Below are 25,359 nucleotides of genomic sequence, written 5' to 3'. Positions count from 1 at the left end.
CGTGGTGGGGTGGGTGGGTGGTGGGGGCGGCGGGGCGGGAGTTAACAGTTATGACAGTTTTCTTCTTCTGTCCAGATCTTTTCTGGTTTTGTTTTGTGGTTTGTTTTTTTTTCTTTTGGATACATGTGGACAATAGGCTGTAGTCTACCATGGGGTTTGGTTTTTTGAGTTTGGTGGGGTTTTATGGTTTGTGGGGTTTTTTAAACAAATACATCCACTTAGAAAAGGATGAAAGATCATTCCAAGTTTTGCAGTAAGCAGAAGATTAAGAAGGATTCGCAACATTTCATTATAAAAAAGACAGGTCACAGAAAGACATTCAAAACCACACTGCAAAGCCAAACATTAGAAAATGCAAATCAACTTACTTGGAAACAAGAGAGAAAGCTGCTGAACAGATTGCTGGGCAGGGAACAAGTCTGATTAAGATGTGGCCCAAAGCAGCAGGGAAATGGGCTCGGGTCACTTTCTCAAACACAGAACTGAAGGTGTTGATGTCTGCCAGCTTGCTGCTGTGGTCCCCACCTCCAGTGTCTAAGATGTTACCCCCATGTAGGATCAAAATTAGCACATGAGTTTTGCAGTTCTGGTGTTGAACTCCTTCCTGTGAGAAAAACAGGGAATAAGAAGGGAGGAAGCATTTTTATGGACAGTGTTGCTATACTTGGTGTCAACGTTCACAAGCAGTTAGCAGTGAGTTTTTTCCCCCACCCCCACTGTAATCTTTTTATATTTGCCTTCACTGTGGGTAGTGGTGCCCTGTGTTCCATTTAATTCAAATATGTCTGAACCAGGTAGAGCATGCTATGCTCTGCCAGAAAACTCTTGCAACACAGGTGTAGGTTTCAGATCAACAAAGATTATAAACAGCTTTGCGTACATCAAAAGCTATTTTAAATATATTGAGACTGGAGAAGAATTCCAACATCCACAGACAGCCTAAGCAAACATCTGTCTAGGTATCATGAACAAGGCTGCTGCATTTACTGGAAAGGTTCTAACTCAAATCATCACAGGCTCTAAAAAACCAAATTTCTCTGCCAACGAAAACATCCAGCAAAAGCTGATGATAACAGTTATCTCAGCCTTTTGAGACCGACAACTTCTTATCAAAATGAAAAATGGGGCTAACTTATCCAGACATTTACTGAAAGAGTAAAAAAATGTATCATTGCTGATATCCATAAACCTCACAAATACATTTACGAATATGTGAGTACATGCATACACAGACAATAATCAGTGTGCCCCGTTGAATCAACAAGATGCTATCTACTTGAGACTGGAAAAACATTTTGAATGTCTCACAACTCTGGTTTTTTTTCTTCTTTACCCCTTGAGAGTTATGTGCACTCAAAGAAGAACTCAGTAATAAATTAAAAGATTAGGAGATTTTTTGTTTTTAATCTTGATTGCCATTTTCTTCTTCACTTTGGATCACACGATTCTTGAAGACTTCTAGTTCCCAACCAAACATGAACACACAATAAAAATAACAGTAACATTTCTTCTATTTGTCTGAGGATTGTTAATTGCTAGATTGAGTGATTTACTGAGAAAGCAGGCAATGTTCTGGACACTTTATTCTTAAGTTCTGGAACAAAAGCCACAGTCTTCAACAGTAAATATAAAATGAGAAGAATTGCTCCAAGTTCAACAAGAATAACATTAATCAGAAAAGCTGACAATTAAACAAACACACACACATATTTCAGGCTGTAGTTTAGTGAGGGGTAGGTGGAAATGTTGTTGACAAGGATAAAACAAAGAAATTGGTAACTTTAGCACCTGTATAATGGTGACAGAGAAATGGTTGAAAATGAGAGAATTATAAGTTGTTCTATAAAGCCACTATCTCTGTTCAGCCCATGATTTTTAGTATCCAGTAGCAGTAGTCATTGTGAAGGCATTTTGCTGACCTGCCTTGTATCTGCTTAAGTAGTGGATCTTATGAGAATTTTTAAAGTTCCACTTTTCCTTGCTCTAATTTACAATTTCCCTCTCCATACGGTCCCATCCCAGTTACTCAGAAGAGAAATTTAATTCCCTTTAAAAGCTAGGAGTAGCTCCTTCCACAGCCCATGCCAGCTTCTAAGTGGCACTGCTGATGGGTTGGTGGAACTGAAAAGCTTCAAAACAGATGTAAAAATTCAAGCAGGTCAACATCATTAAAGTCATTGTTACAAAAAGTCTCCCAGCTGGATTTAACTGGTATCCTTCACAGGAGGACTCAAAGGGATTGAAATTAATTTGCCTCTCAGCAGTAGTTCAGCTATGACAGAGACAAGGGACTCAAGGGCTAATCAAGAGGACATCTGAAGTCAATCAAAGACTGCCATCATTTTCAGGGGACTGTAGGACTGGAATTCTTCAAAAATGGAAAAGCAGACATTTCCATTGCCTGTCCTACGTGTGGACAGAGGACCTTAATCAGTTAACTGGAAGGAACAGAACTTGTTTAGATTCTTTGCTGCTTCTAAAAAAAAAAAATACAATACTGTTACTATCAATTTCATGACTGCTGCTGAACCTGCTTCACAAAACCTGCATTTCCACTTAAGTATTAAGTAGACATAACAATTTCTCTTCAGAGAACTGGGTCATATTTCCACCTAAGTTAATTATGCAATGTCTAAAAGCTTGTTATGATTTTCAGTGATTGCATCTGCACCTACTGAACAAGGGAAAGACACGCTAAGCCATCAAATGGGTTTATAATTCCTTAATATAATATGAGAGTATTTCTACATGTCTGCTCCTTGGAAATCAGCACAGCTTGTTTTGTGAAACAATCTCACCTCATTGTCCTCCTGTATTTCAATACTGCCTTGTGCCGGGAACCTTTGTTTTCTTAAAGAGGCTCTATATAATTCACCTGAAAGGAAAAGAGACATAATTGATCATATAAATATTTGGCTGCCTCATCTTTTACAGACTTCTATGGAGGTAAGGCACATTTCTAGTTTCAGGACAGAAAGATCTGTTCACAGGAAATCATGTGGACAAACAGAACAACAGACAAGGTTTCTTGCAGCCCTACATATTAGAGGCTCTTCTATTCTTAACAGCAACATTTAGAACAGGATTCGGGTCCTTATACATAGGTGTGTAGGACCAGTACAGCTGCTGTTGGTCATCTGTGCCTTTCTGGAGCAGCAGCAGAAGAGGCTACCTGAGGTTCTGCATCATCTCTCCTCATCCCCTACAGATATCTTAGATATTCTGGTATGTCTTTAATGGCACTAAACACCTATGTATAGGTAAGTGAATTAAGCCTTTAAAGTTCTCCAAAGACCTTCAGGATTCAGCTCTACCACAAACCTTTGTGACTGTCTGGGAAACCCCCAGAAGTAACTGCAGTGCTCCATTACCAGGAAGCAAAATAGGAGTAACAGACCATAGAGCAAAAGACAGTTTTTCCTCAAAAACTCTTGTAACCTGAAAGATAGGAAGTGACATTGCAGAGAAACACAGTGCTTTGCTAACACCTTTTTACAACAGGATCGTGCGTGCAGCATCCTCTGTTATAAACACAACAATGAAAGTCTGACCAAAGAGACCCAAGGACCCGTTTGTGACTACTTCTTAGGCAGACTGGCTGGACAGCAACTCATTGTAAGTGGTGGAACATTCACGGTAACAGCTTTAAGAACATGAGACTGTCCACTGTCTGGCCTTACGAAGCAAAATTTAGGAAGCATTTCTTTGCAGAGAGAGTGGTCAAACACTGGAACAGGCTTCATAGAGAGGTGGGCGGGGCTCCATGCCTGTCAGTGTTTAAGAGGCATTTGGAAAACGCCCTTAATAATACACTTTAACTTTTGGTCAGCCCTGAAGTGGTCAGGCAGTTGGACTACATGATCATTGTAGGTCCCTTCCGATGGAAAACATTCTATTTTATTCTATAAAACTTCTGAAGATGATATAGCACTACCCACTTCCCTCCCCCCCCACCCCGTGTTTCTTCAGTCACTGAAAAGAATTGCTACAGAATCTTTCTGGTCTCTTCATAATGCAGTCTTTTTTCTCCAGCTGCATGTGTTAGTTACCTAGGAAACAGCTGTAGGATGACATTTGATTAGCACTGTTGTTGGCTTCATTGTCACATTTATACATGGGGCCAATCTCTTCCTTACAAATTAAAGGAACGTTCCATACTCCTGTCTCTTACAGCACTTACGAGACATCGACATCAGAGGAGATGAGCAAAAGCTCTGCAAAAAACACACTGAAGCCCACTTACACTTTAGCTTACAGGGTTCTGCAATCAGATCCTGGAACACTGATTTCTCAGGTAAAGAAAGAGGAGGCAAGAAGAAAAACATCAAACTTCTGATTTGCTGCTGTCTCTTAAGAGGTATTCTACTGGCCATTGGGCTTCATTTCTAAACACAAGGACAAGAAAGTGACTGCTGGTAGTCAGCATGGATTTACAAAGGGAAAATCCTGCCTAACCAACCCGATAGCCTTCTATGATGGTGGATGAAGGGAGAGCACTGGATGTTGTTTCTCTCAACTTTACTAGTGCTTTCAACACTGTCTTTCATAAGATCCTCATAGAGAAACTGAGAAAGTGCGGACTACATAAGTGGACAGTGGGATGGACTGAAAATTTGGTGGCCAGGTTTAAAGAGTTGTGATCAGCAGCGCAAAGTCTAGCTAGAAGCCAATGACCAGTGGTGTACCCCAATGGTATTACTGGGTCCAGTCCCATTTAGCATCTTTATTAATGACCTAGATGATAGGAGAGAGTATACTCTCAGCAAGCCTGCAGACAATACAAAACTGGGCGGAGTAGCTGAACCACCAGATGGTTGTGCTGCCATTCAGAAAGATCTCAACAGGCTGGAGAAATGGGTCAAAACGAATCTCATGAAGTTCAACCAACTGAAATGCAAAGTCCTGCATCTGGGGAGGACTAACCCCACTTAACAGTACAGGCTGGGGAGCAGCCATCTGGGAAGCAGCTTTGCAGAAAAGGACCTGAGGATCCTGGTAGACAACAAGTTGACCTGGACCCAGCAATGTGCCCTTGCAGCAGAATGCCAGCCACATCCTGGACTGCATTAAGAAGAGTGTCTGTAGGTCAAGGGAGGTGATCATTCCCTTCTACTCAGCACTGGTGAGATGACATCTGCCCTGCTGTGTCCAGTTCTGGGCCCCTTGGTATAAGAAAGACATGGACTCACTGGAGCAAGACCAGCAAAGGGACACAAACATGATTAAGGGACAGGAGCACCTGACATGAGAAGAGGCTGAGAGAGACAGTACTGTTTGACCTTGAGAACAGAAGGCTTGGGGTATGTGGGGGAATCTTATCAATGTGTATACCTGACATGAGGAAGTAAAGAAGATGCAGCCAGAGTCCTCTTCATGATAGTCAGTGAAAGGACAAGAGGCAATGGGCACAAAGTGAAACACAAGAAATTCCATTTAAATATAGGAAAGAAGTTTTTTACTGTGAGAGTGGTCAAACACTGGAATGGGTAAGCCCAGGTGAGTTACAGAATCTCCATCCTTGGAGATATTCAAAAGCTGACTGGACGTAGCCCTAAGCATCTGCTGCTCTAAATGACCCTACTTTGAGCAGAGGGGTTGGGCTATAAAATCTCCAGAGGTCCCTTTCAACCTCAGTCATTCTCTGAATTAGGAGACATTGGAACAAAATATTTAGGTTTTTCATGGCCTTCAAAACATGGCAGTTCTTTAAAAATCAGTACCTGATGGCCACTATAACCCACAAACCAGATATTTGGGAGGATGGTCTCTTTGAATTTCTAGCAGTATTATGAAAACTCCAGTTTTACAGCACTCAGCTGGCTTTTTTTAAAAGGCGCTAAAAAGAGAGTAGCAAAACTAAAACCTGATGGTTTTCCGTTCCGAATTTAAAATGTCTATGATGTGATTGCTTCTGCTACAATCTCAAGTTTCCTAGCAGTGACTTTTTACTTAAGACAGGAAACACGTAATGCATACAAGTAAACCTGAGAGGAAGACTTTAACACCTAAAACATTGTCGAGTTTATTTGTTTAGTCTGCTAGCAATCTATGAACCAACCAATATTAGGCTAGGAACAACAAATCAGTTTCCTTTGAAATACTAACACTAGTGCTACCTAGACCAGTAGAGATGCATTCTGCTTTATCTGTTAAATGTGCTCCTATTCATGAGTTTTCCTACTCATTTCACAATGCTTGCTTCTTTACCTTATATGCCATTGTTCTCCAGAATATTAATTTCATTTTAAGATACAGAATATTAAAAGCTACAAATCAGTCACCATTTATTAAAATGTGCCAAAATAGCAAAATTGCCATGATTTGCTGCTAAGTCCAGCATCTCAACCTCTTCCTAAGTAAAACCACTCTCACATAGTGAGAAGCAACAGAGACCAGCAAAAGTTCTTTATGAGAACTATGGCATGGTCAAACTATGCCAGTCTTTCTTTTAGAAGAAAGCAATTACAAACTAAAAGTGCCAAGCTCTCTTTAGATAACACCTTTTATTCCTATAACTCAGTAGCCTTAAACAGAGAAGCTAAATATTGAAACATCTCACTGAAGGGGGATTACTTCAGCTGAAGTCGTGGCGGTCAGTTATTTGGGGAGGGCAAATGTGCTTTTCCCTTCTACAGACAGCGATGAAATTCCAGACAAGATGTGAATACTCCTATCTCTGTAACACCTACTCCTCCCTCTCATGGGGGGAGGAGGAGGCTTTGAAACCCTTCTGAATGTCAAGACCAGAAATTTGTAATTTAAAACTTCAGCTGACTGCAGTGTTACAGCCTTAAAATTCTACTCATCTCACAAGGGTTAGCTGTCCTGAGAAAAACTGGGAGACCTTCCTCCCTCCATGACAGATACAAGTTTTAAGAGTTAATGAGAGGATTGTACTAAATAATAATACCAAAGTAGTTCACTGACAGCTTTCTGGATTTAAAACATTTTCCTCTGTTTCTTCCAGCATGTCAGAAGAAAAGAAATGCATCACATAATGCTATTGATGACTCAGTTTACTTCCTTTTTTTGGCATTCTGAGTTCACACCCTCTTTGTGGTTCCACTCCATTTCACATATGTTTATAGGCAGTCTGCCAGACCCCAGGGTCTGGCCAGGTTATTCTAAAAGTACCGAATTTAGTCCAAAACACATTTCGAACACTCTCTACTCTTCTGCATTAGGACTGAGAGCTAATTCTATAGCAGATTCTACGACTATCATTCCTCATAGCCACTAGAAATTTATTTAACCTCTGTGGCTACATTCCTCCATATTTAAAAGCAAGGTAATTATTCTTGCCTTTCTGGCAGGCAAGGATTTAAAGGATAGTCATTTAATACTTCTATAAAACAAAACAATACAAGAACAAAAACCAAAACACCAGAAAACAAACCCAACAGCAACAACGAACACGCATAAACCCTGAACTTCCACCAAATGCAATTCTATTCTGGAAGTCTCTGCAATTTAAAGCTGCTTCTAATTAAAAGCGTTGTTTCCAAAAGCCTGTCCAGAAGAGTCACTTTTTTCTCAAGGTCATCACATGAAGAAGTGTCCGTTTTTTAACACCTAAGCTCACAACAGAATTAGTACTACAGAAACATTAGTTTTGTGTCACAAAAAAGGATTATTCAGGGCCATGAGGCACCATCTTATAGTGAACCACAATATTTATCTTCAAGAGAATACCGAAAAAGGAAACCCAGGACTCCTGATCACATGCTCATAAACCTCTTCAGTTATCTATACAGCGCAATGCATGAGACAAAATACTTCCTTGGATTATTTGTGTGCTGTTCCTTTGAAAATCTTGTTCTAAAGATACGCTTTTAGAAAGCAGAGAGGGTGGTTTGCTTTTTCCCTAATGCATCATGCCAGGTTGCAGGATAGCTCCTTACTCACACACACAAAAACATCACAGACAACTGGACACTAGGATTCTGGGTATTGTTTTAATCACAATTTCTATTCTGTTGTTAAAGTAGCCCTCTATCATAAAATTTGGCTTCTTTCAAAACTGCTTTCCCACTTTGGCTGAGAAAGAAAAAAAAGCATGATATCAACTTGCAATATTAGAGATTGCAGAAATGATGACACACAGACCAGTTTAGGGAAGCATACAAGGTATTCTTTGCTTTCAGACATACTAATGTGCACAGTTAACTGTCTTCAGAACACTGCTATGCTGCCAAAAGTTCAGGCTGTAGTAACGTTAGAATGTATGCCGTCTTGTTTTGAAAATCTGCACCTAGATGTAAAGTTTTAACATAAAAAGAATGAGGAGATCTAAACAAATTAAAAAAAGAAGAAAAGGCAAAGGGGACTCAGGTGGCTTTTTGCTGACTTGCAGCACAAGTCAGAATTTCAGTGGATAGATCTTCAGCATTGTGCTGCCCAAAGAAACAAACTTGCCTGAATTCAAAGCAGTCCCACAGTAGGGGAGGCAGGGGACTGTTTATTAGGCATGTGGCATTTCAAGAAATTTGCTGATCATACACTTTGGAAGATAATCAGATTTTGGGTCTACATAGGTTCAGCTTCATTATTTAGGTTAAATATCAAAGACTTAACTGGGGGACCCTTCTCTGTCATGATGACAATATAAAGGGTAAGACTATTCAGCAGCTAAAGCTCTGTAGGAGACAGAAACGGACAGCATGACCTACTAGAGAAAATGACAGAAATTTAATTAGGCACTGACATGAAACTGATTACAGAGAAATTACATGTTTTACTATTTACTGGAAGGGCTTTAATGAGGTAAAATAACAACATGGTTTTGCTGGACCGAACCTCTTTGATGGCATTATCAACATTTTACAGATTTTTCCAGCTGTCTTGATTCATACCATCATTATACCAATTCATGTTAATTGTATCATTATGTAAATTACAGTAACAAAAAAGGTACTCAAATCCCACACAGAGTCAGAAACCAGTGGGTTGTAATAGCTTGCACTGTAACAGCTAGTGATGCAGTTAGGAAAGGTCATGGTGGGATAAGATTAAAAACTTTCTGTACATTTGTTTTGTCTTGTTTTTTAATTAACCTGCAAACACACCAGCTACAGTCCACTAGGCATCTCAAATCTGGCACAATGAGAGACATAGGAATAGGAGAACATCCTGAAATCTCATTCCTCAAGGAAGTCAGCTCCTCCACAGGCACTCAAACTAACTGATCAGTAGTGGGTAGGTGGCAGTAGTACCTAGTTCCAACTGCTGTCCTAATGTCCAAGTTTACAAAAGCAACCAGGTCTCCAAACACACTGAGAGCTTTCAAAAACCCAGCTTTTGTTTTAATGCTTTCCTGGGAGCAAAACACTTGAAAACCTCAATCTAGACACAGTTGCTGAGCCACCCTACACAGCTCTGGCTCATATTAACTGAGCAGAGTGAATTTTTCATGCTATTGAGTGAACTTGGCTTAATATCACTGCATTGGTTTCCTGCAGGCTACAAGTCAGAATGCAAATTCCTAGTACCTTTTTTCCCAGATATTTCCTCAGCCCAGGCAGCATGGCAGGATATAAAAGTCACAATCAGTTGTTCTGCTCCTAAGGTGCCATGACCTCCCTCTAAAAGGGTAAATAATCTTGCCTCTGCAGACAGAAGCATCTTTTCCAGAGCTAGTCCAAGACTGTGGAATTAACTCACCTATCACAACACTTCACACCTCTCACTCCCCCTGCAAAACGCTTTGCCTGTCAGAGAACAGAGTTGAATGTACAGTAGCATGGCAATAAAAAAAAAAAAAGAAAAAACAAAACAAAAAGAACAAGAAAAAAATTCTGCTAAATCACAAAACTATCTTGCACATAAAACTCCACTGAAAAGAGAAAGAAAAAAGTGCATGGCGCATGATGGATTTAAGCTACAACACTACCACACTCATAAAGGCAGTCAGATACAAAGGAAGACCCACTTTGGGACAGACTAGTTAAACAGACTAAGAATGAACTACCAGCTAGGATGTAAGGTTTGGATCAAATTTTTGTTTCAATGTATGCTTCTATGGTATCTAAGTGTGGTGGGTTGACCTTGGCTGGATGCCAGGCACCCATCCAGCTGCACTATCACTCGCCCTCCTCAACTGGACAGAGGAGAGAAAATATAACAAAACGCTCATAAGTCGAGATAAGGACAGTGAGAGATTACTCAGCAATTACCATCACGGGCAAAACAGACTCGACTTGGGGAAATTAGTTTCATTTATTACCAATCAAATCAGAGCAGGCTAATGAGAAATAAACCCAAATTTTAGAACACCTTCCCCCCACCCCTCCCTCCTTCCCAGGCACAGCTTCAATGCTAAATTCTCCACCTCCTCCCGCAGCGGCACAGGGGGACGGGGAATGGGAGTTGGGGTCAGTTCATCACACCTTGGCTCTGCCACTCCTTCCTCCTCAGGGGCAGGACTCCTCACACTCTTCCCCTGCTCCAGCATGGGGTCCCTCCCACAGGAGACACGTTCACTGCAAACTTCTGCAACATGGGTCCTTCCCACAGGCTACATAGTAGAAATCACGCAAAAATTCCTGGATTATTGGTAACAGTGCATTGCACACTGTCAAAGCACATAGTATAATACATATGTCACAACAGACCTGTATAGGCTTCCTACCTTACATGGATGCCCGGGTACTCTCACGCTTCACTAGCCGTCTGGGTGAATCATATGACATCAAAGAGATCTTGAGTCTGGTTTCTGTCCTGATCAGCAAGACTCATATCAGGAGCTCTTGGCCCTCACTACAATCATTATACCACCCTCCTTTCATTGTCCCATATTGTTAAGTACAGTACTCAGAAAATGAGATCTGACCAGTCTACGTGGAGCCATGTATTCTAACATTTCATTTGCCAGAGAAGAAAAACAGGAAATGCATGCAGAACCCTCTGTCTACTTGAAAATCTATCTCAACTAGAATAAGGGTTCTTGTAGGGGGAAAGTGGTGTTACTCAGATCTCGTCTTCCCTAAGCCTGAGCTGTCCTTCTCTAGATTATGCACTGGAATCTTAAAACACAGAAAATCAATACACAAAACCAACAAGCAGGAATACAAATGAAATAGAAATACAGATAAAGGTTTTGCATATCAGAATGCTTTTACACGTTACAGAAGCTAACCCTTAGTACCCAGTAATTCTCCCACACTACAAGAACGCTGCTGACAAATGCTAAGAAAGTAATTACTGTCTAGCTATTCAAAACCTCACTAGTCTACTGATTAACAAATGTATGGTCAAAAATTACTTTTTAGAAGCACAACTCTGCCTATTCTTTATTCAGAAATATGCAGATATTTATTAGCTCTCAAATCTTTATTGCTTCTCCAATAGCAGAAAGTTTCAAAACCACACACTGAATGCAGGGGGGACTAATTCTGCTATCCTAATTCAGCATTCTGGAACAGCAGCAGCTGAAATAGGGAAAGAGGAAGGAGTACTTTCATTAAAATAACAACAATAATTTTTAAAATGTTCAATTGCCCATTTCCTCCCCAGGGAAATTTCTTGACATTTTAATATAAGGTCTGCTCAAGAGTTGTAATCCAGGCTCTGACAAATACCTTTCATAACTTTCTACAGGTTTGTAGTCTGGTATTAGCAACAGAAGTATGACCTGAGAGAACAAAATTAATGCTATTATATTCCAACTGCAACAAGTCAAATTAAAAGAATACATGGCTCTCATTCTCTTTGGGGGGAAAGAAAGCAAGAGAGGGAGGCTGAAGCCTTGGAGAAAGAGTAAACCCTCTCAACCCAATCTGAAAACTGAAACCAGAAAATCCCATGTCTGGATGAAAATCTGAGACAAAATAGCATCCTGGAGACACATCCTGTAATCTGGGGCTAACTTGGCCAAGCTGGAATACCTGATAACCTTAATTAAAACAGGTGGTCAAATGTAAGTACTGTGAATAATTTGATTTAGCTGAGATCATAGTAGGTGCTCAACTATCACGTGGAAACGGTGACCTCATTATTAAACAACTATGTCAACAGTATGAATTTAAAAAGTTCTATCTTTTGGGAGATTATCAATTGATACCATTTAAAACATAAGGCTGCATTATGAAAAAACAGCAGGAACTACTAAGCTTTTTTCTCAGGATGGCCACTGGACCATGTACCAGCTCACTGAGAACTACCCTAAGCAGTTAAATGGCTCTTAGCAATATGCAGTACTAAAACAAATTAAAGTGAAAGAGGTGAGTAAAAAACAGAAACTGACACTTAACCTATTGCTGACCGGATGCTGAACTATAAGGAAAACAGCTCACAGTCCTAAATTAAGGGCAACCACATTACAGAAATTATACTGCTTTTCAGTCTAGCAGTCAGTATTCAGAACAGTGGCTACCATCCGAGCCAACTGATTTAATGACTAGGGAAGAGATGTACCAAGTATTTCTGCAGACAGAAACACAGACTGCTACCACAGATATCAATGAGCCAGCACCTCCAGCAGGGATTGTTTTGGACTCAAATTCCCACCGGAATTGGTGTATGTTGCACATGTTCATCAGTGACATACAGAGACGCCAAGCAAGCTGAGGGTCTATAGCCTTGCCTGAAATAACTCATTGCCCAAACAGTGTCTTCATGTGGAGTACATCAGATCTCAAGATCAGCCATCAGCATGAGAGGAGAGCCAGATGAAAGGAAAAGCTCAGACAGTGATTCAACACCCCAAATCAGCCATGAAAAGCATCAGTTCAATCCGTGACAAAAAAAAAAAGTAAAATAAGTACCCTGAATCTGGGAGAAAAGAATTCACATGATCATTCCCACACTTCTGAGAACATGAGGTACAGCTCAAACCTGCACTAAGAATCAATCCAGGTCCTCTTTTTTTTTTTCCTAGATCATTTCAAACATCCTTAGTATTTTGCCATGTTAATTAGGGAGGAATTTAGAGTAAAAACAAGAGAACTTGCTTTAGGTACAAAGCATAAGGTGGTGATAGTCCCCAAAGAAAACTGCTATTTCCATTATCCCACTTCCATGAGAAATTATGCCATTTCTTGCCATCTGCTGTGCTATTACTAGCTGTTTATAATGACAAATCCGTCATGAGAAGTATGTTCACATGAAGGCTGTAACATATGCTTTCTATTAACAAATGATAAAGAATATTGTAATACACTGCAGATGCAGTTTCGCAAACTGCACTGTTTGAGGAAAATAACGGCACACATGACTGAGCCCAATCCTGTTCTGGAAGACACAACATCAGATAGTGCCTGTGTTAACTTCCGCACTGTTTCTTCATTGAATGAGTCTTAAACACGCGTGCTACCAGATCTTGTACATGACTACTATGGAGCACTGGAGTAGAAGCAACACACAGGGTTTAGCTAAGGATCTAGGCTGCAAGTGTTCCTCAGCTCCAGTTCTCCAACCAGGCTAGATGAGCTGGCCAAAGCATGATTTCCAAAGGGGAAGGGGTTGGCACAGAGTGACAACACGTGCTTATGAACACAGTTGCAGGAATAGCGAAGAGGCGTTTCACTGTGAACTCAATGAAGGCAACCGACAATTGCTCCCAGAGAGAACTGTGATGAAAGAAAACACCCTCATTACACCACTCATTTCTATAAACCAATTTGCTCTCTTTAGCAAGCAATGCAAAAGCACAGCAAGATCAACAGCACAGTGACACATGTATACACTCTTCAAAGTGGGGCACCAGCAGCAAAGGAACCCTAGCAATGCCAAGCATGACACTACTTTTAATTCCTACAGCACTCAGAAACTTCAACAGCATACCTCTCTTTAAGCAGAGATGGGAAAAGGAAGTCCAGAGCACAAAGCACTGAAGGCTTCTACACTTTAAATTAAGCCATGCTGTACTGTCCTGTATGAGCTATCATGTATACCAGCAGGTTCACCCTCCAATATTCCACCTTTGCCAGCCTAGACAATGCTATAAGGCACTATCTAATGCATTAAATAATGTTACACGCACTTTCTTGGTACATTTTCCTAATCCACGTTAAAAATAAATACATTTAAAACAAAACTCAAAAGAATCCTCATCCCTCCACATCTATCTCCCTTCTCAACATAACACCAGACGTGTGTTGGTTAAAATTTCTATTCTATTATTATCTCTAGTTGTTGAACTGTCTCAGTACAAAGAAAAATGGTAAGAACTTCAACTCACGTTGCTTTTCCTGTAGATAGCCAGATGAGCAAAATGCAGACTCTTCACCTGCAAAAGGAAAAAGCCACAATACGAAACAGGATTTCTTTATATAGATGCCAAGCTCTTTACTTTTTCTACTGTATTACAGTAAATATTTTGCAATTGACCACTATCTTGATTTCTAAAATTCCCATTGGCTTCAGTGGGAACAGCTCAGCATACAACACACTTGAAAACTGCTCTAATTTATTCATCAAAATGGTTAGTCTAGAAGCCAGATTTTACTCTTCATTTCAAGAAAGGCATCATAAGCAATGAAACTGTAGCTAGGAATCTATTTGATTACCTGTAGCATTACCCACTGAATCTCTAAATAACTAACAATTAGCATAACTTATCTAGCAACACAAACCAGATTCTTATTCCAAATATTTAATTAGCAGTGTTTTCAAGAATGTCTCTGTCCTTCTATTCCCTCCCACAGTCCACCTGTCCAAGGGAAGTTGCCAGTCCAAAGGGATTTTCTCAGATCTAAATACAAAAACTAAAATACAGAGACACAAGGATACAGGAATAGAAGCGCCTTTCATTAGTTTGTGCGTATAGATAAAGGCCTCCTACAGCACTCAAACCATTTCTACCACTGAGGGCAAACACCTTTGCCATCATTCCACCACTACAGAAATGCAAGCCCAATGGTATCAGCCCACAGCTACCATCAGAGCTAGGATGGGAACACAGATCTCTCCATCCCTTCTTTAGATTCTTTTTTTCATAGGCCTAGGCAAAATTTACCCTTTTACCTGAAGCCTACCTACCATTTGAGTACATTCAAACAAGCGATAGAGGCGGCACTCTTCTGCTGAGACGCAGTCTGAATAAACAACAGAGGCAACATTATGTTCTATGTATTTGGAAACAAAGACCAGACTGGTAAAATGACAAGGACCAGAGAAGCTGTTGGCACTCCATCATACGCGAATAAAACAGCACACATGTTGCAATCGCCTGCCCACTGATTTTCTTGTGTTCAGTGAAAGCTTCTGCCCAGTGCCTTAAGACTATAGAACTTGTATGCACTGTTCCTCATCTCATGAATTAAAAAATGCTGTTACACTAAACCCCAGTAGAGTTTATATATAATAAATAATAATAATTTTTAACTCCTCTGGTGGATGCAGCATAAGAGGTCTGCCACAATTCCCTTTTTCTTCAGATGCTCCAGCTATCACAATTGATAACTTGGCTTTTAAAGGGAATAAAAAGAAGAGAAAACGTGACAGGCTCTACAACATACAGCATAGAAATCTGCTTTTCTCCATTCTTTGTGCTGAAACTGCAAGCAAAGAGAACACCTCACTACCTGACTTTTGAGGAATGAAAATTATTTGAATTAGCCATTTCCCAAACTTCACATACAATCTTTTTTATTTTCAGTTCCTCACCAGGGCAATTCACTGACTGTTGTTCTGCCAAAGAGCTTGGGTCACAACTGTTACCTGCTTTCAGCTTATTAGGGAAGAAGTATTATCTGCAGTACCTCACAGGGAGAGTAATTGTTGAGGCAAAGCAGCTATCAGTCATTGCCTTGGGAAGAACCAGTTAAGCTATCAGGAATGTGAGAGCTAAAAGCAAAAACCAGGCCTCCGTGTCAAGAGCACAGACCAGCCTTCTGAAGTGCTTGTATACACAATTCTATGAATTACACACATGACTGGAAAACAACAAGTTGCACGAAGAAAACTCTTTCTCATGACAGCTTTAAATGGCTGTACAGATAGAAATTCTCCATCTCAAAAGAACAGCTCTTGATGGAAAGTGAAGCCATTTTCACTACAGAATTGAAGCTCATTTTTATTTGGTAGGTTTCAAAAACAGACAATTACTTTTTTTAAAGCTTTACTAACAAATTTCGACTTTGAATACAAGTTTTTAACATCTAGATTTAGGTCTTTTCGTATGCGTTACTGTCAAACAATAACATGAAGGCAAACCAAAAACACCAGAAAGAAAATACCTGGGTTTAGATACTAAGCAGTATATAAAAGTCAACAAATTCAAGATCTGCTCCATGTTTTCATGCATGTTTTCCAGTTCTTTTTCTGTAAAAAGCTCTCATCACATTCATGCCACTGCCTTGTGCAGGATATGGTGAATGACAATCACTGTGGAGGCACAGCACATACTGGTAAAAAGCAAGTGCAGCAAGGAAATGCGATAGAGGGGACACTGATATTTCTCAAAGTTTTTTAAATTGCAGTGGTTTTGGCAGGGATAGAGTTAAATTTCTTCACAGTATCTTGTATAGTGCTATGTTTTGGATTTGTGATGAAAACAGTGTTGATAATGTCTTTCAGCCACATGTTCCTAGACTTAGGTTCTCTTCTCATTTCTTCCTCCTTCTCATTAGTGAAATGTTCTCCAGCTTCAGGATACATGCCACAGCACAGACTACAATGCAAGTCTAAAGGCCCCCTTAAATCACATCGTTTCTTTTCACACAGTCATCCCTCAAGAGGTTCAAGGAATATGAACCTAGCTAGACTGAAATACAGTCCTGGCATATTTTAAGTTACCCTTCTGAAGACATTTACTCTGATATGATGGGAAAAACATGGGGGGAAAAAAACTTGATGTGAAAATGTCAAGCCTGATTAACCACTTGAGGGCATTCTACTTCATCTGTGTAACTATGGTCCTTGAAAACCAGACTACTAAAGCACCGAGATGTTAGTCCTACCTTTAGAGACAAATTCTTGGAGACAGCTTAGTTTATGAGAAGTCTCACCAAATTCAAAGAACCTGATCAAAAGAAATCATGCTAGTGAAATTCAGGCAGTAGGAACTCTATGCTCTAAAGGAGTGTTAACTGTTTGTCAGAGGGGTCCAGATATTTTCATCATACAGTAACTTCCACAGACTCTGCAAAAAAATGCCACTTCTCTGGCCTGGAACTAAAAGATGATCTGCAATTACTCTAGTTGCATGCTACCAGCTATTGCAATCCTACAAAAAAAATTGGCAAGCAGTTTTCCGGACAGTGTTGAAACCAGAATAGAATCCACCTTATTTTCCCACAAAGGACTGGTAATTCAATAGAAATAAACATTACCTATTCACCAGAGAAAGTAGCTGCAGGTAAAAACAAGATTCACTAAGTTACCTTTAGTGTCATGCTCTGGTACATAGTCATTACACACACACATCTTTGCAGATCTGTGCCCCTGAGATGTCAGAGGGCATTTTGTACAACTCCTGTCTCTTGTTTTGCTCTCCCCTGGGATTACATTGCTAATGAGATCAGCATCAGATGACAGCACAGCAGAACAGAGTTGTGTGCCTCAGCACCAGTGAGATATTAGGGCGATCCTTCTTTGCCTTCTTCCCCACATATCCAGTCTTGCAGCATTAGCTACTGCAGTGCCAGTAGGCTTTATGGTATACGTGACTTTCTCTTTCTCTGAATTCATTTAACAACATAACCATACCACTGGAACAAACAATGTTGATGCTCCACTTTAGAACATGGCTTTTGCCCCAGCAAGAATACTGTGAAATTTAACTTCTGAATAGAAAAATCTGTTTTGTCAATATTTTTTTTTAGATGCTCACTGGTATGAGCACAATTATGTCAAACTTGGGAAAGCAGGGGGAGAGGAAAGGAGGTAATATACCTACAGATGGTATGACCCTCTGGATGGGAATGGCAGCCAGGGAAACTCTAGGCCCAATGAAACTGATGCATGAACACATGCTGTTTTCAGCGTGTGGACTGGATCTCAATACAGGTCAAAAAAGGAAAAGGGAATCTGCAGAGGGACTGCAAGGAAAGCAGTAGTCTCTGCAGCAGGACTCAGCTCTCAGCTAAAAAATATTTTAGTGGCTAGTTTAAGCTTCCTCCATTTTGCATGCATTTGCTGAGCTGTATTTGAGAACATACAGCATCACAAAATTAAATGGTGGCAGTTACAGAACACTGGTAACCTGCCTTAGCGTAAACTGCTACCATGGATGATTTGCAGAAAACCAATTCACTGCTTCTCTCTAAAACCTGCTGCTACAATTAAATCTGTTCTTTATACAAGCCATCTGATGTGTTTTGGAAAGCTGCTGACTACTCTAGTTTCCATCCTTCCCTTCCACTGTTCACTAAGCCAAATTTTCTGTTTGCCATTCTTCACATTATTAGGCAGTAGCAGCTGCTACTGCAATAAATTTAATAGCAGCATAAACACTACAGTCAGCTATGTACAAACACCCTTTAATTAATTATATAACTCTAGGAGGACATGACAAGGAGGGGGAGATCACATGCTACTGAGGGGAAGGAAGAGAGCAATTTGTTTACACAGAACATTCACAGTGGACAAAATTAGGCAAGGCAGCCTTCAGATGAGAGAGAGAGAGAAACACTAGTACAAGGTAAAAATCACTATACTGAAAGCAGAGTCATGAGGTATGAGTAGTAGAGAGTAGTCAGAGATTCTTCTGTTATATTGAGTGTTTTGATTGTCACATAGTGTTGGAGAACCTTTGAGATGCATGGCAAATGTAGCAAAGGAGACTGAATCAGTGAGCCAATGAAAAATGAGACCAGATGAAGAGCTTGCTAAAAACATCTTTGTGCGCACCCAGTCTTGCACAGAAACACTAGTTTTCTGTAGGAGTTTAATGGATCCAACTGAACATAGTTCATAATTTCAGATACCATGGGTCAGTATCCACATCACAACTGACAAGTATCTTAACAAAAAGTCTAAATCATTCAATGCAAAAAATTAACCATTCCCATTTAAGTGGAAAATGCTAATTCACAGCCAAGTTGGCATATCTGCAACATTTTCTCTTTATTCTCTTGACCTAATCATCAAGTCTAACTTTTTTTTTTAAATATTAGAAATACAAAATTCAACAAAGCAATTAAGACCCACATATAATTATGCTGAAAAAAAATTAGTTGATTCCACCTCTACAGGAAAAAAACAAGTGAGAAGGAAATATATATATTTCACATTATTATACAAGGAAATTATACAAGGAAAGCAAACAAGAGAGAAAAAAATTATACACTCCAATCTTGCCTGAAAAAGCTGACCTTAAAATCAAATTAACAGCTGCCTTCCTTCTATACTTTGCAGTTAACTCAGGGCTGATTGCTAGCACCTTGGTGGTTTTCCTTGCCAAAGATGTATTTAACCATTGCACAGGGAGCTGCAGGGTCTGCTTTACTCCTGACCAAGCACTATATGTACAGATTTAAACACTGTATGAGCTTTATTATTGACTTAATGAGATGAATTTTATTTTACGAGAAACAAGAGATGGTTTCCAGACTACAAAGTTTTTCTCCTTCTGCAAAAACATCTATCTGGAGAGGGATGTAGCTAAACTCTCCTAACACTTAGGACTTGTACCTACTTCGCAACAACTCGGTTGAAAGTTTGATAAAGACAAAGCTCCTGAAGTTGATGAATTACTTCTCTCTTATGTTAATATTTCTCCATAATACATGACTGGTTAGACTCTTAATTTGATGGAAAGATAAAGCAATACTGTTCCACAGCCAAATTAAGAACTGCCTATCTCCTAATAAGTAATAAAATAGTAATTACTTTCTCATTCACCTCCCTATCTCTACCTTCCACTGTGGGGTGAGATTAGGGTAAATTTTTGTAGCAGCTGTCAGTGTCACCCTTCTGCCTGGTGTTGTCTTGCCCTGTGCTGCATCACGTTAGTCTAACCAGAGATTCAAGAGGTCTGGAACAAGGACAAAGGCATTTTCATAAGTTCTTAATGCTCCTGAATGCCCAATACAATTTATGGGAGCTCAGTGCACTTTGAAAAGCTAGCCCTTGTGAACAGTCTACTCAAAACCAAACCAAACCAAACTTTCTCAAAACAGAACAGGAATCACTGTCGTCAAGTCTTTACAGCAGCCTTGTGCACCCAAGGCAACAGAAAAGATGAATTCCAAGTAGTGCTACAAAAGCTATCATGAATCCTAGGGCTTTAGAATTGCAATGGCAGCACCAAACACAAGGGCGCCCAATGTACTATTGTAGAAGTAGCCAGTGACTGACCATCCCTTCCAGACAGATTCTGCTCTCCATTTTACTGCTGCAAGTCCAGTTTCTTCAGCAGAATAACTCTTTACAGCAGTCTTTGCAAAGGATCAAAAGGTACTTGCATCAAAAGGCGCTGCAATTGAGAGATGACTGCTGCACGTTTTATGGAAGTATAAAAATGCTGTAGTAATGCTTGTTTCAAATTAGTGTGAAATACAATAGTATAACTGGACAACGCTCTTAGTCATAGAATCATAGAATGGTTTGGGTTGGAAGGGACCTTAAAGATCACCTAGTTCCAACCCTCCTGCCATGTAGTCATGTGGTTTAGTTTTAGGTAGTCCTGTGAGGAGCAGGGAGTTGGACTTGATGATCCTTATGGGTCCCTTCCAACTTGAGATATTCTATGATTCTACGAATTAGCTTACTCCACAGATGTATATTAAACTTAATCTTAACCAAAAACATTGTTCTAGTCTTCCAGTTCTGTTCAGTGTCTTGTGGACATTATGGCAGGAGAACAGAGATAGCAGTTGAGGGAATTAACAGGAAATTGCCCCTGCCATGTCTTAGAAATGTGCTGCTTCACATGTAAAACAGGCTTTTTTTTCCCCCCTTATGCTAGATGGAAAAAGATGAGATCTGAAATATATGGTATCAGAGAGTAAAAAAAAAATCATCACTCAGTGATGTATCTACTGCACTCAAGATCTCATGAAATATTTTTTTAAAGGGGAGTTACAAAGAATAGCTAGAGTGGTAGGGAGTCATAAGTGCACACCCTGAATTCAACAGAATTTTACAGTCTACCATTCATAAGCCACAGTGTTTGGAGAACAATTCTTTGTAAGTTTTAAACTAAGAAGCACAGAAGCTGCCATTTTAAAAATCAGTAGGAATTGCACAGCTCAATCCGAGGTGGTATGGAAAGGGCAGGAATCGCAGGTTTCTATACACAGACCTAACACAACTTGCCCAACAGAAGCACCTCCTAGCTCCAAACTACTACCTTGTAATGGGCTGGATGTAAAGAATAAAAGTTTAATCTAAATCAACAATTCAAATGAGTCTCAGAAAGAGAGCAATATTACTGTCAGCACTATTTTCCAGATAGACAATCAATACATTAAAATATTAAAAGATCTGAATAACCTGGTCTTGCACAATGGGACCAAGAAAGGCCTTTCACTCACCTGATATGAAAATTTCCAGTTGTGAAAGCTGATCATGTCCATCTATTTTGCTGGTTACCAGTAAAGCAATCCATCAGTCTGTATGTGTGGCATATGAAGCACAGGAAAAGTGAATTTCACAGGTATTGTACAGTCAGTTATGTTTTAAACAACTACAAAGTAAATTGCATTTTGTCAATTGCCTAGCTGAGAATTCATCCTCATTTGAAGCATTTTAATTCAATTAGCTGGATTTGCAGAGTAAAATAGTAGCATATTACTGACAAAATTGACTAATGGCTCCTAAAATTTAATTAGGGTGTACTAAATCAATAGTCATCCTTTGTGGCAAGCTGTATTACACAAATTATTTTGTTATTTGTTTGCTTGTTTACTTTATGTTCTACAAAAATACCACTAATGCCAGCCTCTTTTTCTTTTTTTTTTTTTTTTTTTTATAATTTTATAAGATCTTCATATTGCAGAAAGAAGGTTGCAAGCCCAGGCTATGCAGCAGATTTTAGAATGTCTTCTTGCCTTCAGGCATCAGAAGCATATTGACAATTCCAATCCTATCAATTTAAGGATGCTGTGATTGGGGAACTAAAGATGACTGCCTTAAGCCTGTTGTACAAATTAAGTTTCAAAACAAAGAAAGAGTCAAGTTTCATTGGGGTTTTGCCTGTTTCACTTTTTGTGTGTGTGTGTGTGTGTGTGCATTTGTGGGTTTTTTAATGTTTACATTTTGGAAAATGCAAATGTATTAAAACCAAAACTATCCACAGAAATGTCACTTTATTTTTTTCCAATGAAGACTTCAAAAGAGACAAACTCACTGCAAAACAGCCAACAGACAAGCATGTATGGAACCCTTCTAAAAGAAGCCCAAGTTCAAGCCCCTGCTGCAAATCTGGTAGAACTGAAATTTAAACTGTTTTACAGAAAAGTAAAGTAATTGTATTGGATTTATGTAGCAAGGTCTTGGTAGCAGGGGGCTATATGGGTGGCTTCTGTGAGAAGACAAAAGGAGCTGTCCCCATGTCCAAGAGAGCCAGCTCCAGCCAGCCCCAAGACAGACCCACTGCTGCCCAAAGCTGAGCCCATCAGCGACGCTGGTAATGCCTCTGTGATAACATATTTAAGAAAGCAACAGCTGTGAAAGAGAGGACTGAGAACATGTAAGAGAAACAACTACGCAGACACCAAAGTCAGTGAAGAAGGATGATGAGGAGAAGGTGCTCTACACTCCAGAGCAGAGATTCCCCTGCGGCCCATAGAAGAGACCATGGTGACTCAGGTCATCCCCCTGCAGCCCATGGAGGACCACAGTGGAGCAGATATCCACCTGCTGCCCGTGGAGGACCCCATGTTGGAACAGGTGGATGTGCCTTGAAGGAAGCTGCAACCCATGGAGAGCCCATACCGGAGCAGCCTCTGGCCCCCTGGAGAGAGTAGCCTACACTGGAGCAGGTTTTCTGGCAGGACTTGTGGCCATGGGGGACCCACGCTGAAGCAGTCCCTTCCTGAATGACTGCACGTCGTGGAAAAGACCCATGCTGGAGCAGGCTCCTGGCAGGACCTGTGGCCCCGTGGAGAAAGGAGCCCACACTGGAGCAGGTTTGCTGGTAGGACTTGTGACCCCGCAGGGGACCCACACTGGAGCAGTGTGCTCCTGAAGGACAGCAGCCCGTGGAAGGGACCGTGCTGGAGCAGTTCACGAAGACCTGCAGCCCGTGGGAAGGACTCACGCTGGAGCAGTTTGTGAAGAACTGTCTCTCCTGTGGGAGGGACCCCATGCTGAAGCAGAGGAAGAGTGTGAGGAGTCCTGCCCCTGAGGAGGAAGGAGTGGCAGAGCCAAGGTGTGATGAACTGACCCCAACTCCCATTCCCCGTCCCCCTGTGCCGCTGCGGGAGGAGGTGGAGAATTTAGCATTGAAGCTGTGCCTGGGAAGGAGGGAGGGGTGGGGGGAAGGTGTTCTAAAATTTGGGTTTATTTCTCATTAGCCTGCTCTGATTTGATTGGTAATAAATGAAACTTCCCCAAGTCAAGTCTGTTTTGCCTGTGATGGTAATTGGTAAGTAACCTCCATGCCCTTATCTCAACCCATGAGCTTTTTGTTGTATCTTCTCCCCCTGTTCTGCTGAGAAGCGGGAGTGATAAAGTGGCTTAGTGGGACCAAAAAAAATTGCCTTTAAGATATAAATGTACTTTCCATAGCAAAGTGTGGAATGATGAATCAAAAGAGAACAGTGAAATTTGTAAATATTCTATATGAATTTATAATAGTTATTTCAGAATCCAGAATCTGAAACCAAATCCGCATCAACCAGCTGAGGGAAGTGGAGACTATTACCACCCATCTCTTTGGAACAGTTTTCGCCTCTCACAATGGACCAACTGACCCCATAGAGCTTCCTTTCATATCGTATAATACTCCAATCTTGGAAGCTCTTGTTTGAGTGCTCTGGATAGTAGCCTAGTTGATTTCTCTGTTCAGTGGGCCAGACAACCACTTCAGACACTCATCAACAAAACACTGTGTGACTACAATCTTCTAATTCTCCATGGTCTTTTTATGATGTGGCAGTCATCCTAGATACCAAGATCTTCTGAATTCTGTACATGCAAAAAAAGTGACTGAGATGAAAAAGGTCCTCCACAAATCATTCAAAAGATATAACCTCCTTGAAAGGAGATTGCTATCCTCTTAGGTGTACCCTTGCACTAGAATCATCAATAATATGACCATCTTATCATAAGGAGATGCACAGTTCACAATGAATTCACATTTCCAAATTCCAGTCTCCAGGACCAGCTCCAATTGTTCCTTCTGTGCTACCAGGACACCTTGGTCTTAAATAGCACTGCATATCCCAATGAATCAACACAAGTTATAAGTTTACGCAAACATATCCTCATAGTTGGGGCCCACATTTTCAAACATGATCTATAGTAGGTAACTCCACAAAGTATATGCCTCAATATGTTTGAGTATGAGCTGCATGGAAGACCACAGAGTATAAGAAGCAATGAAAGAAAAGAATGAAGAAGTCTTAACTACTGAACTCCTGCCTAGGACACAAATCTACTCTGTACCAAGTGTAGGCACAATAATGTCATTTAAGTTGGACCAACCTTAAAGCAGAGGAGCTTCAGGCACCTGAGCAAGAATGAAACAAATCAAACAGAAGGCAATAGGCAATTAAAACCACTGCACTTAAACAGGAGCTGCTTAAAAACACACACGCAAAATTGGTTGTCACAAGAGGTAGGCATTACTCATTCTAATTTTCATCAACTTTTCAGTTAGACTATTCTAAAAGACAACAGGACACTCAGTACATTCTTGCTAGCATAAAATGTAGTATTTTGTGAGGTATGCCAAGCATTGACTCTACAGTTAGAAAACAAGGGTCTAATTTTTAATAGAGTAGCCACTATTCAGTAATGATCCATCTTCCTTTTACAATTAATTAATTACAGATAATGTCTGTCAGGATCACAAGTGTTTCATTAATAAGGAGCCAGATTTTATGATTTGCCTTATGTGCAATAATATACACCACAGTCACTTTACTGGGACTCTGTGCAGTAACCAAGCACAGAATTTTGCTCTTTAACAGAGTAGGTAGGGATTGTTGGAACAGCAATCTGCGGAATGATACTGTTGTCAACCAGGGCCTTAAATACACCAGTTCTCAAACACAAAGTAAGCAACTTCCCCCCGCTTCAACAATAGCCACACCTATCAAAGCAGATTTACCTCCATAAACAAGATGATAGGTTAGACTCTGTAGACCCTGAAGTCCATCAGCTCCTTGCTAGAACATCCAGCTAAGAGCTAGTCAAAAAGCATTAATTATTTGGGGCTGGATAGGGAGTGTGGGGCCACGGCGGGGAGAGAAGTGTAAGAGTTGGCAATGAGAATGCTTCTTCACTTGTTTCTTAGAGGTCACAGAATGA

The 25,359-nt window shown here is 40.3% G+C and overlaps 1 protein-coding gene across 1 annotated transcript in view; it reads right to left on the bottom strand.

Annotated features, from left to right (window-relative positions):
* Positions 1-25,359, bottom strand: part of PITPNM3 (PITPNM family member 3) — a 101,453-nt gene that overhangs the window by 47,669 nt on the left and 28,425 nt on the right. Inside the window, exons 3-5 of the mRNA XM_010573887.1 lie at positions 14,177-14,224; positions 2,799-2,875; positions 369-604 (exon numbers count right to left, since the gene is read on the bottom strand). Of these exons, the coding sequence (XP_010572189.1) occupies positions 369-604; positions 2,799-2,875; positions 14,177-14,224 (361 nt within the window). The remainder of the gene's footprint in view (positions 1-368; positions 605-2,798; positions 2,876-14,176; positions 14,225-25,359) is intronic.

Source organism: Haliaeetus leucocephalus, unplaced genomic scaffold (genome assembly GCF_000737465.1).
Source record: "Haliaeetus leucocephalus isolate CR32 unplaced genomic scaffold, Haliaeetus_leucocephalus-4.0 Scaffold395, whole genome shotgun sequence".
In the NCBI taxonomy this organism is placed as follows: Eukaryota; Metazoa; Chordata; class Aves; order Accipitriformes; family Accipitridae; genus Haliaeetus; species Haliaeetus leucocephalus.
Note: the sequence above shows the minus strand (reverse complement) of the source record. Positions and strands in the feature narration are given on the sequence as shown.